Raw genomic sequence first — 17,530 nt, forward strand, 5'->3', positions numbered from 1 at the left:
TAAGGAGGGAGTCCACCTCTCAGGCCTCGGGAGACATGTAAATTAACAGTTATAATGAGCCAGGAAGCCATTGATGGTAGAACCTGACCATGAGTGTGGTTTGTAAGGTGTGGATGGGAAGGATTTACAGGGGAGAAGTAGTACTAATGCTCCAGGAAGGAGGAGCAGTGTGGACCAGGACAAGGTAGGCTGAATGGGAAAGGTATCAACATAATGGCTGGAAGGTGTCTAGTCTAGCTTTGCTCATTGGTTTGTAACCTAAAAGAGGAGGGGAGGGAAACGGAAAGACAGCAGAGGACCTTGGTGCTGGTGGTGCTGGTGCTGGTGGTGCTGGTGCTGGTGCTGGTGGTGCTGGTGGTGGTGGTGGTGGTGGTTGTTGTTGTTGCTATGTTAATTTTCCATTTTGGTCTAGCTACTATTGGCAGCATAGTTGTCCACACTTATTTTCAAGCACTACACTCAGCAGTCTTTTGTATACATTACATTACTTAATCCTCAGAACAGCACTGCGATGTAGGTATAACTTTTAGTGCTAATGTTACAAACAAGAAAACCAAAGCATAAGAAGGCTGGAGAGTTGCCTAGACAACATTATCAGTTGTCTCTGTCAAGCATTTACACTCTGCATAGGCAAAATGGCAGTGACCGAGTGGCCTTGGCAAAGGGCCTTGGCCTGTTTGCCTGTCCTCAGTGCCACCATCCTGGCTGAACTTGCTCTAGGCAGTCTCGCTGCCTATCAGCAGCCGTGTTTCCAAGGAATCTAACTTCAGGCCCTCTGGAAAGACAAACATATTGGTGAACAACAGCTTTATGCTGCTTTTGAGAGCACTAGTGATGACGGTAAGCTTATCACAAGCGCAGAACAAGCTTACAGAGTTGGGATCCAGTGACATTTTGGTATCGGAATGCTAAAGATCTTTTGTCAATGTCTTTGCCCTGGCCTGTACCCGGTCCTGATGGCAGCCCTGGAGTTGGCAGCACTACTTGATCTCATGCAGTCTATAGGTTCTGTGAGCCGCCTGCTCATAGGCAGGACGGAGTGATCTCTCTTGGTCACTGTTTCTTCCTGTGGTATAATTCAGAGCTCTTTCTGGACACCTGGCCCTGTGCATGTGTCTTCCTACAGGGCCTGGGTTCTATAGTTGTATGACTCTGTGTTCTTTGGTCACAGGCCTATGAATTCTCTTGCTGCGGGGTTCAGGGGAAGGGAGGTTTTCTCTACTTCACAGAGTAATTTGTAGTTTAAATCAGAAGTTAGAAAAGGAAGAACATGGACTTTACAGTGAACAAACCTATGATAAATACCTCGAGTATAATTATCCGAACTGTCTTTCTTTTGACTGCTGTTTCTAGGGTTTAATTATCCATTTAATACCCCATGTAGGAAAGAGAAAAACTGTAAATATGTATTAATAGGAAGTAATAGACTCTGGGGATTAAATGAGGTCATTAAAGGTCACTTGGTTTCATTACAGAACAAATTGGAGATTCTTAAAGATACTGTAGCCTTAGTTATCTGCATGTACAATTAAATCATTTATAACAAATTAAATGGTTTAGAATAATTTCACTTTTGTGGTTTTATAAACCTCTAGTCTAAATACAGACTGTAGTAGTTTGGCTAGACGTTAAGATAGGGTTTGCCGTAGTAAAGCCATGAATACGTACATTATACCAAAAATAGATTCCTTCCTTTGTTTAGTGTTGTTGATCTATAACAGATCATTGATAATCTACATTCTTCTTACATTAGTGGCTAATGGGGATCTCAGAGTTGGTATTAGATGTCTGTTTTCTCCTTAAAACAGTTTCTAGTAAACTTCTGTCCTCACTTCTTCATCTTCCTAAGAATTATTACTGTACTTTTCACCAAGAAACAGCCACCAAGGGGTAATGCAGCCAAGATGTCACCGCTGGGTTGTGGACCTAAGACAGTGTTGTAGTGGTGTAGGATATAGATGCAGTGGTTCTCAATGCTGCAACCCTCCCCATGATGTAGTGACCCCAACCATAAGACTATTCTTCTTACTATTTCATAATTAATTTTGCTATTGTTATGAATCGTAACATAAATATTTTTGGAGATAGTCTGGTGCCAAAGGGATCTCAACCCATGGGTTGAGAAACGCTGAGACAGGAGTGAGGGTAGGCATGAAGTAAGAAAGGCTGCAGGGCATTTCTTCCCTTGGCGTAGCAGCATACAAATTATTGAGGCCTGAAAGGCCCTGTGTTAAGCCATTTGGAATTTGCAGTGGCTTTGCAGAGAATCAGGCATGCCACCCGCTAAATCGTAAGAAGGGGTATGGGAAGGTAGGCCAGAAGCAGCAAGAGCCACGGTGGCTCTTGGTGTGAGCTAGCACAGGGCAAGGTGCATCACAGATGCCGTTATTGCATTAAGTGGTGGGCCACAAGGAGGGTGAATCCAAGGATATAGACCATGATTGCCCTCCTTGGAAGGTTTCAGCCACTGCCCAGCAAGGCCCTACGGCTAGAAGGGGGGCCAGACAAAGCAGGAGGCAGGTCCCACTCAAGAACAGCACTGTGACTTCTTTGTTAGATGCCAGGCTTCCTAGGAACAGTTCTGTGGAATACAAAGTTCTAAGATTAGAAATGTATCTATCTTCAATGGTGATTTCTTAAAAGAGTGACTTCTCTTGAGATACAACAAAGAATTAGTTTGATTTAATAGGCAACTTTCACATATAGTTTGGTGGCAGAAAGAATGCAAAATAGTTTACAGCAAGTGAATTTTTGTGACACTGTCATAAGCTTGTCTGATAATTTTGTAACATTTTAATGACTTTATTTGGAATTCTGAAATTCAAATTTAAACCATACCACTGGAGTGAGAGACTGCTGCAGTTCTCATTAGCTTATTGGAGTGAGCAGATAGCCTTGCTGGGGGCTGTGTCTTTTCCTTTGACCTGCTGATAAAGCAAGTAGGAAGGGAGGGTGTGTCAGAATATGGGTAACTCCAGGGATTTCTCTTGCACAGGTAACCTTTGAGGTGTAAAGGCCAATCTCGTTTTGACAGTGACAGTTACTCGCTGTTGACTCCTTTCATTCTGGAGTAGATTAGTAAACTTCAGATTTTTGCATCAGCAGACCTTGAGAAGAGTATAAAAAACATTCACAAAGTAGAAATCAGAACAGGTCCCTTGAAATGGCTTAGATTGGGAGCACAGCTTCGATGAGCCAAGATAGCATCAACGAGGAAGTCCCAGTCAGGTCCCAGTTGAAACTGAAAGTCATGCTGGAGTCATTGACTATACTGCTAAGAGCTCAAAATCCCTCCATAACATGTCACCAGCATGCTCAGCATGTGTGTGTCTGTGTGTGTATGTGTGTATACATATACATATGTGTGTATGTGTGTATACATATACATATGTGTGTGTGTGTGTGTGTGTGTGTGTGTAGCCAGCCTCTGGTGAACAGATTGATCATATGCAGAGCAGGTTCTTTCCTAGCTGTACAGGCCAAATCATAGAAAGGGTATTCCTGAAACTATTAAACTACTTAGTATACTTAATATTAATAGTCAATTGTCATTGATCTTTATTAAGACATGAAACTTTATTTATTAAGATATGAAATGTCTATTTTTAAAAAATCTTTTTAATCTCTTCTTTTTAAATTATATATCTTTTCCCCTTCTATTCAAGTAACATTAAAAGTCATCCATGTTGTTGGCTGCTTTCCTGTAAAAGGGAGAAATGTATCTGGTGTGTAGCCGGTGCTCAGTAAGTGTTTGTGGAGATGAAAGTGAGGAGAGCTTGGTGCACAATGCCAGCTCCCTTCTTGGAAGCCTTAAGGAGCAAATTTCTGATATAAACCCTTGAGAAACATGACTCTGCCTGGACCATCGGTTCTCTGGTCTCCCACATTTTGGTTGACGTAACCTTCCCTGCCCGGGATATTCATGGGTGCCCATGTGTGCATGTGTACACATGCGCATCCTGAAATGCAAACTGTTTAGAGTACAGAAGGGCACCGATTCCCCCTTGCCCTCCGTGCTGCAGGTAATCTATTGCATTAATCATGTAGCCTGTGGGAAATGCATGGGGAGTGATTATACTATCATACACAATGCAATCAGCATGGAGCACTTGTCAAGACCAATACATCAAAGTTTAACTCAGTAATAGGACGAATTAGAGCAAAACGAAACATTCTGCTCTCTAGGAAACCCAGCACCCACTGTAAGCTCTCTTTGCACTCAATACAAAAGTCAGTGCATTCCAGAATTGTTTTTATGAACAAGTTGGCGTTCCAGTTAGACAGATGCTCCCCCCACACACACACACCCCTCCCTTGATATCTCACACAAGTGTGCTAAAATGTTGACTTGACCAAAAATACTCTAGAATGCTCAGCACTGGTAAATTTGATCACTTCTTAGTCCAGCTTTTGGTGAATTTCTGTCCTAATTGGCTCTCAATGCCCAGCAAAAGGAAAAGGATTTGCTCAGAGGTGCAGTCAGCTTAAATATGGGTCAGTGCTTTGTCGGAGGAATAGCAGGCCGATTAACAGGATCCTACTTGTGTGTCCTGTAGTTCTGTGTGCTCAAGTTGTGTATGTGTGCTGCAGTAATGTATTGGGGAGCTAGCTCCCTGCCTTACAGTCTAGTCAGGACACAGAATAAATAAATAAATGAGAAATTAAAAACAACCCAAGACAACCACAGAAGCATTATATAATATAGAGCATGCTGCAGAAACAGTTTGAGGATCAATCTCATACATTTCCTATGTTAAAATGAAGTAAGTCACTGTTGTAAGAACTTACTTGCCAAGAGACTCCTTTCAGAAATAGATTTATATGGAGTTGGAGTCATGACCATTGAATGAACCATGGAACTGTTTATAAAGATGGCTCAGTCATATAGCCAGTGCAGAACCCCTGAAACTGTTCTTTCCAGTCCCCAAGTTCACACTCCTTTACCTTACCTGTTGGCTGTTTGCTCTCTGTCTCTGGGTAAGAAACCATCTTCCTGCCACGGCCACTGTGCATTCCTCTCTTCATTTCTGATTTTTTTCCGTGTCTTTCCTTTTCTCCCTTCCTCCCTTGAAAAGGAGAGGGATTGTTCAGGGTGTGGAAAAGCTTTCCTCTGATCTCCTACAGAATGACGTTCCTGTTGAAGGCAAGCTCACAGTACTGACAGATCAGATGCAAAGGGGAAGCTTGTTTATCAGATCATGAACACGATTCAGGATGTCAGTTAACTCCTCTTAACTATTTTCCTTCTTGACAAAAATAAAAAAATTCCCTTTATTTAAAAATTTTCTGGGAGCCCGGCTCTATCCCAACTAAGCACATGCCATTTAACATGAAGTTTGGTGGTGCATAACCCAGGTAGTTGGTAAAACTTGTCTCACTGTATCCCTTGGGTCTGATTTTGAAAATTTTCAGAGATGTTTTAATAAATTAAAAGCTAGCATATCAAATTTAAAGACGAATGTTTTGCCAGTTAAACGTAACTTTCCAAACAGGGAGTGACTGATGTATTAAAACTTCATTATGCCGATAATAACAGTGTCATAATTAGGGTCACGGTTTTCATGTGGTCTGACCCATGAAGTTTTGTGACTGTAGTTTTGCTAGCACAACTAATTATGCCCATGATCTGTTGGTGACTGCAATTAGATATTTCATGGCCTCTCAATAAATACGATTAGATAATTGGACCATGCGTGAAATTTATACTATTATAATAGCCTCTGAGAACAAAAATAAATACTGTGAATTATTTTATAATTATTGAACCCTTGGAAGTACTAAAAGTGATTGCTTTTCCTTGCCTGCTACTTCCTGGTAAGGCTTTACCTGGCACTAGGATGTAGACATTGGCCTTTCTGTCTCACAGGACTCATGCTTACGGATATGGAACAAGGGAAAATGAACCTTGGACATACACACTCTCTGTTAGAGATTGGGATGGCACTTGTCTTGCTCCTCTGCCCTGTACTGGCCTGGCCCTTTTCCCAGTTGCACCCATCTCTGCTTTCTGGTATCATGCACACTAGTTAATTATCCTAGAAATTAGAGAAAAGAGAACATTTGTAAATGATTCCAAAGAAGATGAACAGCTTTATTTTAATTAATCTGCCTCCTTTCCCCTCTAAAAAAAAAACACCCCACAAAAATCTATGACCTTTAATCACTGAATTGATTTGATATTAACGACAGCAAACAAACACGAGAAAACAGAAAATGCAGTGAGAGGCTGCCGCTGATTTATTTGCTGATAATTCATAAAGCCATCCGCGGCAGTATACTCCAGCGGTAGAGTGGGTCCTCGGTCACATGCATCACCCAGAAATGCTGATGCAGACTTAACTCTAACCAAGCTGACCATAGTGTCTCCAGACAAAGCAGATTCCATCTGACTTGAATCATCAGGTGTGAATCTAAGTTTAGCTGCTATTTGCCCATGTACCGTTTTAATCTGAAATTACTTTCTATGCCTGTCAGTTCTGAAAAATGCAGCTCCGTGTTGTTGAATTGGGCTTTTATTTAGATAGACCTGTGGTTCTTGTTGGGTGTACTTTGCTTTATATGATCTGAGTACATAAGACACAGCTGGAGGTGGGTAGAGATGGCTTACTGGCTCAGAGCACTGACTGCTCTTAAAGAGAACCCAGACACAGTGGTTCACAGCCACCTATAACTCTTGTTCCAAAGGATCAGGACCTTCACATGGACCAGACACACACAACACACGCACACACACACACACACACAGGGCAAACACATACATGCATGCAGCCAAAACATTCACACAATAAAAATAAAGATACACTTTAAAAACAAAACAGTTAGGGCACAGGTTTACTAGATGTAAGGATTTCAGAATACTTAACAATGTTAGCTAATAAAATATTTATACTTATAAAATACAAAGGATGGAATGATTCGGTCAAAAGACTAAAATCATTAGTTTTAGAATTTGCCTAAATCCAAACTTTAAAAAAAAACACAAACTTTTGGTTATATAGCTGGACTGAGGGCTAAATTGCTGTAGTATTTAAAGACGCTGTCTCTGATGGAACATGAGCCTTGGACAGGATTCTTGCTCCTTCCTTTAGTAGCATCTACAAACTTTAGTTTCTTTGTCTACAAAGTAATGCTTTTTGTTTGTTTTTTGGTAGGGTAGTTCGATAATTATGTAAATATTTAAAACGGGGTTAATGTGTTATTTAAAGCAAGGTTAATGTGAGGTAAAGACTCAGTAAAATGACAGCAATTATTGTCAGGTAAATAAGTATAGATGCCATTCACTTTTAGAAATGGTAGTTGAATTAGACAGAACAATCTTTGTACCCTAAAGATAGACATTTAAGAACGTTAAATGTAGAATCTAATTAGAAACCCAACATGTGTAACTTGATATTGTTAGGATTCTCCTTGAAGGGATGAGAATTTGCATACAAAGCAGCATGTAATAACAACGCAGTGTGTTTGGATGCCTCCTATTTTGTTACATTTTTATAACGGCTGCTTGTTTGGCTTACAGCTCTTTCATCTGTTGAGTGATTTATGTGAATTTGATTATTTGAGCTGATGATATTCACACACAAGTTCTCGGTTGTGGAGGCTCATCCTGTGTACTGTAGGATGGAGCAGTAGTGTCTCTGGGATTTATTTTCTATGACCAAAATAACACCTCCCAGCAGAGCATAGAATCTTCCTTGGTTGAGAACCATTATGAATGTCAGGTTGCATGTTAAAGAGAAAAACGCAGCAGTAAGGAAGGCTAATGCCCTGTACCTGTTCGTGGAGTTTCTATATGAAGTGTGGCAACCTGAGGCTTGGTGCTGTCCACAGTGGCAGAAACTTGAGTGTAAATCTCTTATGAATTAAGTAGAAAGTATTGTCCCTTTGTTGCAGTTAGGGAACTGGGCCCACAGAGGCTCAGTGGATCCCTTCAGAGTTCTGTGGCATCTCATCCACATGCTGTCCTTTAAGATCAGTGCTTTTTTGGTGGAAAAAAACATTTTGTTGTTGTTGAAAATGTAAACAGTGAGTGTTTGCGGTGGAGCAAAATGGTATTGATAGTCCACATATCTCAGTGTTTTCTAGAAAGAGCTGGTGGGGTTGGGTACAATTAATTCTTGTCACCCACTGTTACTGAGAGTAGCCTGGGGTTCACTAGTATTGTTACTGGCTGGGTACAGAAGTAGTCAAAAAGACTGTCAGAGCAGCCTGTATTCTCTGGTTGTAGTCAGACACAGAGTGTGCGCGGGCCTAAGACTGCTAAGTAGACAGAACTATTTCCTTTAGGGAGAAAGTTTCTGTACTTTTCCTTGGGTGAAGGACTTAGCTTCCCTAGTTTTGGGCTATTTTCCTTGATGTTGTCTGGGCTAAAATCACTGACTGAAGACTGGACTGGGCAGTAGAGGGAAGAATGAATGCATTCTGGGCGGTTCTGTTAGCGACTCTGCTGTATACTTATGATAAAACCATGAGCATAGGAACTTGGAGGAGAGTTCCTTTTGTCTTACAGTTTCAGAGGAATAATAGACAGGCATGGTGACAGATGCAGAGAGCTTGAGCATCCATCTTCCAACCATATAATCTATATATTGAGGCTATATAATCTCAAAGCCATGATGCACTTCCTGAGACCTCCCAAAGAGCACCAGCAACTGGGAACCAGATACCAAATATCTGAGCCTGCCAGCTGTGGTAGTGCACACCTTTAATCCCAGCACCAGAGAGGCAGAGGCAAGAGGATCTTTGAATTTGTGGCTAGAGAGTTCCAGGACAGTCAAGGCTCCACACACAGACAGACAGACACAGACACAGACACAGACACAGACACACACACACACACACACACACATGTGATGATTTGTATATGCTTGGCCCAGGGGGAGGCACTATTAGAAGGTGTGGCCTTGTTGGAGTTGGTGTGTCACTGTAGATGTGGGCTTTAAAACCCTCATTCTAGCTACCTGGAAGTCAGTATTCTGCTAGCAGCCTTCAGATGAAGATGTAGAGCTCTCAGCTCTGCCTGTACCATGCCTGCCTGTACACTGCTCTGTTCCTGCCTTGATGAAAATGGACTGAACTTCTGAACCTGTAAGTCAGCCCCAATTAAATGTTGTCCTTATGAGAGTTGCCTTGGTCATGGTATCTGTCCACAGCAGTAAAACCCTAACTAAGACACTTATCTTAAAACAAACAAAACCAAAAAAAAAAAAAAACACAAAAACTAATGTGGTTGTTCTGAATGTGCCTGGCCCAGAGAGTGGCACTATTAGGAGGTGTGGCCTTGTTGGAATAGGTATTTCATTGTGGGCTTGCCCTTTAAGACCCTTGTCCTAGCTGCCTTTCGAACAAGAAGTGTAACTCTCAGCTCATCCAGCCCCATGCCTGCCTGGACACTGCCATGCTCCCACCTTAATGATAATGAACTTAATCTCTAAGCCTGTGAGCCAGTCCCAATTAAATGTTTTCCTTTATAGGAGTTGCCTTGGTCAGTACAACCCTAACTAAGACCACAAACAAACAGAAGACTTCGGATTCAAATTCCTGAGCCTACGGGGTGCAAATCTCTCTTGAATCACCACATTCCACACCCTGGGCCCCATAGGTTCATGGCCATATCATAATACAAAACACATATAGTCCAGCTTCAAACAGACCCATGGTCTGTCACATCCTCAACACAGTGTAAATATTCAAAGTCTCTCTGGAGACTCAAGATGATCTGAGCTATAACCCCCTGCAGCAAATCATGTAACTCTGTGTTCAGTGTCTGGGTCTTTACTTTCAGAGGACTTGAATGGCTGTGCCCCTCAAGCTGTGCTACCTGCAACATACGCTCCTTGGGCTCTTCCTGCTTCATGTATGATGCTCTCCTTAGCAAATGGCTCCCAGCTCCCAGCTCCAGCATCTTGGATCTCCACTGCAAGCCCAGCTTTACTGGAACAGCCTCACTTAATGGCCTCCCCTAGCCTCTTGCCCGCTCAGGACCTTCATCCAGGGACTCCTCTACCACATGAAAGAAAAAAATTGGCTCATGGTTCCAGAAGGACAAGAGTCCACATAACAGCAAATGTCAGGCATGGTGGCAGAGCAGGGTGCTAAACTTCACTCCTTCTAACCCAAGCACAAAGCAGAGAGTGTAAACTGGAAGTTAGACAAGGCTATCCACTCTCAAAGCCCACCCCTAATGAGCATTAGGCTATACCACCTAAGCCACCCAAACAGTTAGGGCAGCTGGGACTCAGGATTCAGATGCCTGAGGGAACATTTCTAATTTAGATCACCACAGTGGTAGCAAAGGCTGGAGTTGGGTGAGGCATGGATAAGCCTGGGTGATACACACTGTGGATTTGGTACTGGCATTGTTTACTTGGAGTAACTGAACCTAGGAAAAAATGGAAATGTATGGAGTTGTTTTCATTCTCATCCATAACAAGCATGCATCCTATCACAAAACCCTCACGTTCCTCACCATGTGCCCTGCAGGTTCACTGCAGTGCCCTGGAAATGCTGGCTTCTAACCGAATCTCACCACTTTCCCCACTGAATCCCTGAAAGAGTTAGCATTTCGGAGAAGCCATAGAGTGGGGTTTCATCATTAAAGAACTTGACTCTCAAAGCTATAAATACTCCAGGCACACTGCAGGGAAAAGAGAGGAATGCTCAGGGTGGGACCCCAAATTAATAAAATTTGGGGAATGACTTATTCAGTTTGGTTAATTTGGTTATTAAAGCTAATTACAACCTTTGTGGTGATGACTGTTAAGATAAAAAGCCCATAGCTCGCATGGCACTGAACTTGAGTCTGGCATTAAGGATGAAGCCTCTCTTTAAGGAGGTGAGCAATGAAAGGATGTTTCAAGCAAATTAATAAAGACTCAGGGTTTTGAAAAAAAAAAAAAAGAATGTCTCCCGTAAAATGGAAATTTTCTAGTTGGGGAAATGCAAGCATGAAAAGCCAAGGCGAGTTTTTATGAATTTCTTCCTCGGGTCGTATAGAAATCCTTGCTGAAATGAGCCGAGAATACTTAGCACCTTGTGTTGAGGGCTCCCAGGCTCTCTGGGTTTGAGCCTTCACAGTGTGGATGTCTGGAACCATCATCCCAGCTGCACCTGTGACATCCTAACTCTCAGGTACTAAGAAGCCGAGCCCGTGGAGGTAACTAGACCGTGAGATCTCCTGGGTAGAATGAATGCCTTTCGAAAGAACCCTGGCCAAGGTGTGCCACTGTGCCTTGTGGAGATGCCTCAGGAAGGTGCTGCTATCAGAAAGGGTCGGTCCTTCAGGAAGGTCCAGTCACTAGATGCCCAAGTTGCTCCTGCTCTTTGGCCTCTTGTTCTCCTGGCTATGAAATGTAGTTAAAGCAACCAAATTGACTTAGGACATTCAACATGGAAATCGTAATAATTTTGGAGAGACTAACTGTAATGAGTTAATGGGATATGCTTGCAGGGTTTTAAATAATGTACCTTGCAGCATATGGTGGGCATCCAGCAAACGGCAACTTGCTTGGTTTTTCCTTCAGTGGCAGGGGCCAGATTCAGGACCCTGTGTCACCAATGTTAATTGTTCTATACTGTGAAGCCTACAGAAACATCACTAACTATGGCTATCACTGACCAGAGTGCATTCGCGTCCATGCATCCAGATTAGTTGGTTGTTTTATATGGCTATACCATAGTGTCTTTTGATCCATTCTCTAGTTGAAGGGCATTCAGATTGTCTGTTGTTGTTGCTGTTGCTGCTGTTGTTGTTGCTCTTGTTCTCAGAGTGCCATAATCGTATCTTTCCAAGTGTGTTTTTAATTCTGCTGGGCAGATGTATAGGAATGAGTTCTGGATCCTGTTGTCAAGTGTCTTGCTATCCACTGTGTTAGGCGCCCTCTGCAGTTCCCCAGGGTTCCAGGAGTTCTGCCTCTGCCTGCAGTTGTTACTGCCTTGTCTCAATGTGATTGTAACTTATCTTCTCCTAGCCATTAATGATGTTGAGCATGTTTGTTTGTTTGTTTGTTTGTGCAGACTGCCCAGTTTTTCTTTTAATAAAATATCTTTCTATAGTTCTTTTACACATTTTAAAAAACACTCCCAGAATGTTGGTGTGGAAATTTCCTGTCCACGAGTGGCTTTCCTCTTCTCCAGTACTCTACACCGGCGGTGTATTTGTTCAACTACTGAACTTTCACTGACACCTTTTCTTTTTTTTTACTCAACGCTCATGTTTTTTCAGGAGAGTTGACACTAAGAGCTGTGTATTTCATGGGCTTGGATGACATAGTGGCATATGTCTGCCTCTGAAGGCTCCTACTCTTGATTAGTTTCACCATCTTAAATGTTTTCTGTCCTCTTCCCATTTTGATACCTTTCTTTCCCCCTAATTCCCAGAGCAACCACTGATGTCCCTCCCCCATCTCCATTAGCTTGTCTGTTGCAGATGTCCCCTGACTTGAATGCTGTCATAGGGAGCCTTTTGGATTGGTGTCCCTTACTCTCATACGCTTGGCTCACCGTGTTGGCTCATACAGTTTTCTTCACGACTGTTGAGAAACCTGGATGCACTTGGACTGTTGCACATTGTCATTCTCCCATCTTTGTAGAGCAAAGTCTTTAATTTTTTAAAGTGGCATTATAGCAAATATGCCTATACCTAATACTGAATTAACCTTTACTACATTAAATGAAATATAAAGTCTAATAATCATAGATCCCTTATTTCTCTCTATGTTACAGTTATTAGTGTATATTATATATTTCATGCATGTACAAATTCATAAGACAGTGTTTGTGAACTTTTCTTTTTGAACATTCATACGTATTTCCAAAAAGCAAAAATGGCAAAAATAGTTTATTTCCTCAGAATCATTTCTGGTATTCATTATTCTTAGACAGTCTGCTTTCGTTTTGGTGGTATTTCTCTTTAATTGGAATACTTGGCTTTAGCGTTTTTCTAAAATAGATCATTTAGCAATGAATGCTGTGGTTTCCTTGTTCTGAGAATGCCTGGGGTCTCCCTGTGTTTCCTGGGTGATAGATATTGTCACTGACCATAGAATTCAGCATTGGCTTTCTAGTTCCACTTAATGCTTAACTGATATCATTCATTGTGTCCTGTCCTGTGTGGTTTCTGGTGATAAATTTGTTATTTGAACCAGTATTCTATAGGTGGTTTTCATTTTTGGTTGTTGGTTTGGTTTGGCTTTGGTTTATTTTTCTATTTTGCTTTCCAGCAGTTTGAGTATGCTGTGGTTGGTCATGGCTCTAGTCAAGCTGACTGACCCTCTTTTGAGGTTGACTAAGCTGCTTAGATCTGTAAATTAGTATCATTCTGCACATCTGAACAGGTTTTAGTAATTATTTCTTCCAAAGTTTTTTACTTCTCATCTTCTTGTAATCCAGTGGCACATGTTGACCAACCTTTGCTGTTTGCCCGCCTGTTCATTGAAGACCATCTGGTTGGTCATCTGTTTGCCCCGTGAGGTTGCTTCTCCCCTAAGTTCACTCCCCTATGTCATTGCTCTTCAGCTTTTGGCCCCATTCAGTAAATTTATTTCACTACTGTCTCTACTTACAGGGTTTCTGTTTAGTTCTTTTTCTTACTGAGGATGATGTTACATTTTTTTCTTAATTGCTTTTACCTTCTTCTAGCAGAACACAGTTACTGTTGCTGTCAAATCTCAAATTCTGACATCCGTTGGGAGCTGACAGACTTTCCTGTTTCTTTGTAGACATTTTAAATATTGTGAATGACAGAAGTCAATTAAAACTCCCTAGAGAGTGAAAAACTGAAAGCAACCAACCAAGGTGATCAGACCATAGCTTGTCACAACACTTTGGGTGAGAGTTGCAGTGTCAGCAGTTTGAGCCTTGGCCCTTGAGCCTTGCTTCTGCCCCGTGTGCATGCTGTGCCGAGATAGCCCCTCTCACCATCTCTGAGCTGCATTTTCTCCTTTCCCAATACTTGCTGGGGGGGGGGGGGGGGATCAACTTTCAGGTTTTTCTTGCATTTGCCCCTGTAGAGTGAGAGTGCTTTGAGTGGAGGAGAAGAGAAGTTTTGGGAGGGGGGCCTCTTGCTGTCCGGGTCCTCTCCTGGGCCTGCTCACCTCTGCTCATTTTTCACAGTCCTTAGATTACTGCTTTCCATTCTTCCAGAGGTTTTCCTTGTAATCACTGCGAGGAAGGGACACTGTGGTGAGCTTACTTAGCTGACCATGTTTTGTTTATAACTGGCAATTTGAAAATTTTAAAATGTAGATTGTAAATACCTGTGGCTTGGACAAGCAGAAGCTGGGTTTGTTTTTGTTTTTTTTTTTAACTTTATATATTTTATTTTACAGTTTTACGTTTTTAAGCTGTTTTACATTGACAGTATCAGGTTCAGGAAGTACGAAAGACTGTTAAGCATTGCTTTTGGGCAAAGAAAACAGCACCTGTCTTGTTCATTCCTACCTTTCTTACCCAGCTAACAGAGAGTGAACAAAACACAGACAGCCACACAGGTCTTGCTAGAGAAAACATTGTGAATGGGGGGCATTGGTATCACCTTATTTAAAAATTAATATTTTAAAAGTGTGAAATATTTGTGTTAAGCTACCTTTTAAAACTATGCAGAAAGCATAACAAATTCACCATTATCTTATTTAAATTATGAGGTATTTCTTTCCCTTGAATTCATCTGAACTTTTCTTCTGAAAAAAAAAAAAAAAACTAGTGAAAGTTTTATTTGTTAAATCTCTTAGCATTTAGTGGTTATATGAACATTGGCACCTGTGAGATGCCTTAGAAAAGTGTGCTTAATGGAACTTATTTTTTATTTTGTTTTGTTTTGTTGTCTCTGACACAGTATTTCACTGGTCTGGAACTCAGTCTGTACCACAAGTGAATCTCCTGCCTTAGCTTTCTAAGTGACAGCTGTGTGTCGTCTTACCCGCCTTTTAGTTTTATTTGTAAACGATTTATTTCACTGACTTCTAAACTTAAACTCTTACTCCATTTACATATGTGTATGTGCATGTATGAGAATATGTGTGCACATGTGGACATAATTATGGATACTAATTAATAAGCATAATGCTTGAAATTCTTGTAAGTAGGCTAAGAAATTGTATTCATAGTATAACCTTATTCTTTAATTATACAAAGATATTCTTTGAAGGTAAATTTGATTTGGGGGAAGAATAATATGGAGTAGTGTATTGCGGTACAGGTGTGCACACACTGTTTCAATTGAACCCTGTGATTGTTGATGTTACTGGCTTTAATATGTAAAGTATAATGAAAGTAAGAAGGTAATGACAGAACTTGTGAAGTATGTATTTGTGTGTAACAACTCTTTGGCCTTCAGTTTAAACTTGGATTCTGTGACGTCTTCTATCAGTGAAACTGGCAGACTCAGTTCCATCTTGAAGTGATTCAGATTTTTTTCTGTTGTGAACATTTTTATAATTTTTGAAATGTATTTCTTTGTCCTCTTTAAATTAGGTGCTCTGTGGATGTGTATCGTTTTAAACCCCCACTGTAAGTTGGAGCAAAAAGCCAGTTGGCTAAAGCAACTGAAAAAATGGAACAGTGTTGATGTCTGTCCGTGGGAAGATGGAAATCATGGCAGTGAATTACCCAACCTAACCAATGCTCTGCCTCAGGGTGCAAATGCCAACCAAGGTGAGTCCACAGTGGTAGCCTGCCCATCCTCACCCACTTCTTTGTGTACACGTGTGTAATGTTAACAGATAACCTACTTACTTAATCCAAGGACAATCCATGTTACTTTTAAATGTGTGCATGTATTTTAATTTTAGCTGGGAACATTGTATTCTTTTAAAAATAGTTACACAATGCAGATAGATATAACATATTAGTGTGGATTTAAATGATCCACTAATGGCTTAGTTTGAATTTTACTTTTTAATTAAAAACACAGAGTGGGGCAGTATTGAGTCACCGTGTAAGACAGCATTGAGAGACTTGAGGCACACACTTGCTGACTCTTCGGGGCTGGTGTGCACATAATGTACCTTTGTGAACAGGGCCTTGTGTTACTGTTGGCACTTGCATCAAGGGACTTCTTTACTGTGAAAAGATTGTGTAGATTTTTTGGTCCCACCCAGAGGTGAACGATGCCCTCAGTCTGAGACAACCAAGAAATGTTCCCGCATGTTTCCGGAATAACCCATTATTTTATCCTGTAGTTTCAGTTTCTCTTCTGTCCTTTAAAAACCAACTACTCCTTGGCTTCACTTTTGTCTGTGAGATGCTGCTGAATTTTCTGGTCTTTTTCAGAATCACATTCTTAACAAATCTACTGTTAGTCTGTAATTTGTACCAATATTCTGGAATGATTTTATGCTTGATGGGGGATTTGAAAGTGGTTTAAATCACATGGTAGCAGCAGGGTTGGAGTTAACATTGGGAGGATCCAGAATCAAGCATTCTTTGCTGATCAACAGAGGAGTTGCTGTTCCTAAGGAGAATGCTGTGCAGTGTGCCACGGTCGGATGTGATGTTAGCAGAGTGTTCCAGTCTTTACAGTGGACGTCCACAGGGACTTGACAACCAGAAAGAGGTTTCAAGACCAAGGAAGGTCATCAGGCTGTGTTTTAACTGGAGATACTTGCCTTGGGAATTCAGTATTTGAAGTCCATCCTGTCTGTATCATGTTCATGATGATGTCACTTAATAATTAAACATAGCCCTCAGATCTCCATTTTTTTCCAAGTTGTCAAGTTTAATTGGTCAACGTTTATTCTTTTCATTGCTGGGGAAGGTTCTTTGATGTCTACCTAGGTGATATCTTTAACCTTCTGAGTTTTGGTTGCTGCTATTTTGGGGGGCTGCTTCTTTGACATCCTACACTTTGCATTTTACTTTCTGGTTCTAATGTTACTTTTAGTTTACTATGGAAATTCTGTAGACCTTAGAAACTGGGTGGCAGCTAGAGAGATGGCTCAGTAGTTAGGAGCAGCGCTCTTTCAGAGGACATGCCCTTGGTGCCCAGCACTCACATGGTAGCTTACAACCATGTGTAACTCTAGAGCTGTGAGATCTAATGCCCTCTTCTGGCCTCTATGGGTACCAGACGTGTGCACGGTACATAGGCACACAAAGAGGTAAAACACCAATGTACATTTAAAGAAGAAGAAATGATCTAGCTTTCAGGACAACACAGTTCATTTCCCTTACAGTTTGACTTGTGCAGGACAAAGCCAGGTCTGCATTTATTCCAAATAAATGCAGTGCTTATGTCTTTCGTATCTAAAGGTATCTATCTGCTTTTGAGCAGACACTCAGAGTCCTTTCTGAGGAGTTGTGAGAAGAGCCATTGCTTTCAAAGGGTGGTGGTTATCATATTTACAGAGGGTGTGGTTGCTCATACCTAGAACCACCACCTCGGTGTTCTCTCTAGAGGAGAGGCTGGGGACAGAGGGGCTCAACCCGGTAGCCAAGGCATCACACCGAGCTGACGGCATCTGGGAAAGACGCATGTGCTAGAGTGCACACACAGGCTTTCATCACACCGAGCTGACGGCATCTGGGAGAGACGCAT

The 17,530-nt window shown here is 41.5% G+C and overlaps 1 protein-coding gene across 2 annotated transcripts in view; it reads left to right on the forward strand.

The window, feature by feature from the left end:
- The window catches only part of Zswim6 (zinc finger SWIM-type containing 6), a 163,732-nt gene that overhangs the window by 123,884 nt on the left and 22,318 nt on the right, over positions 1-17,530 (forward strand). For both annotated transcript variants that reach the window (XM_021180894.3, XM_085830853.1), the window contains exon 5: positions 15,469-15,648. In XM_021180894.3, coding sequence (XP_021036553.2) covers positions 15,469-15,648 — 180 coding nt within the window. The remainder of the gene's footprint in view (positions 1-15,468; positions 15,649-17,530) is intronic.

Source organism: Mus caroli, unplaced genomic scaffold (genome assembly GCF_978045245.1).
Source record: "Mus caroli unplaced genomic scaffold, Mus_caroli_1 scaffold_15, whole genome shotgun sequence".
NCBI lineage: Eukaryota > Metazoa > Chordata > Mammalia > Rodentia > Muridae > Mus > Mus caroli.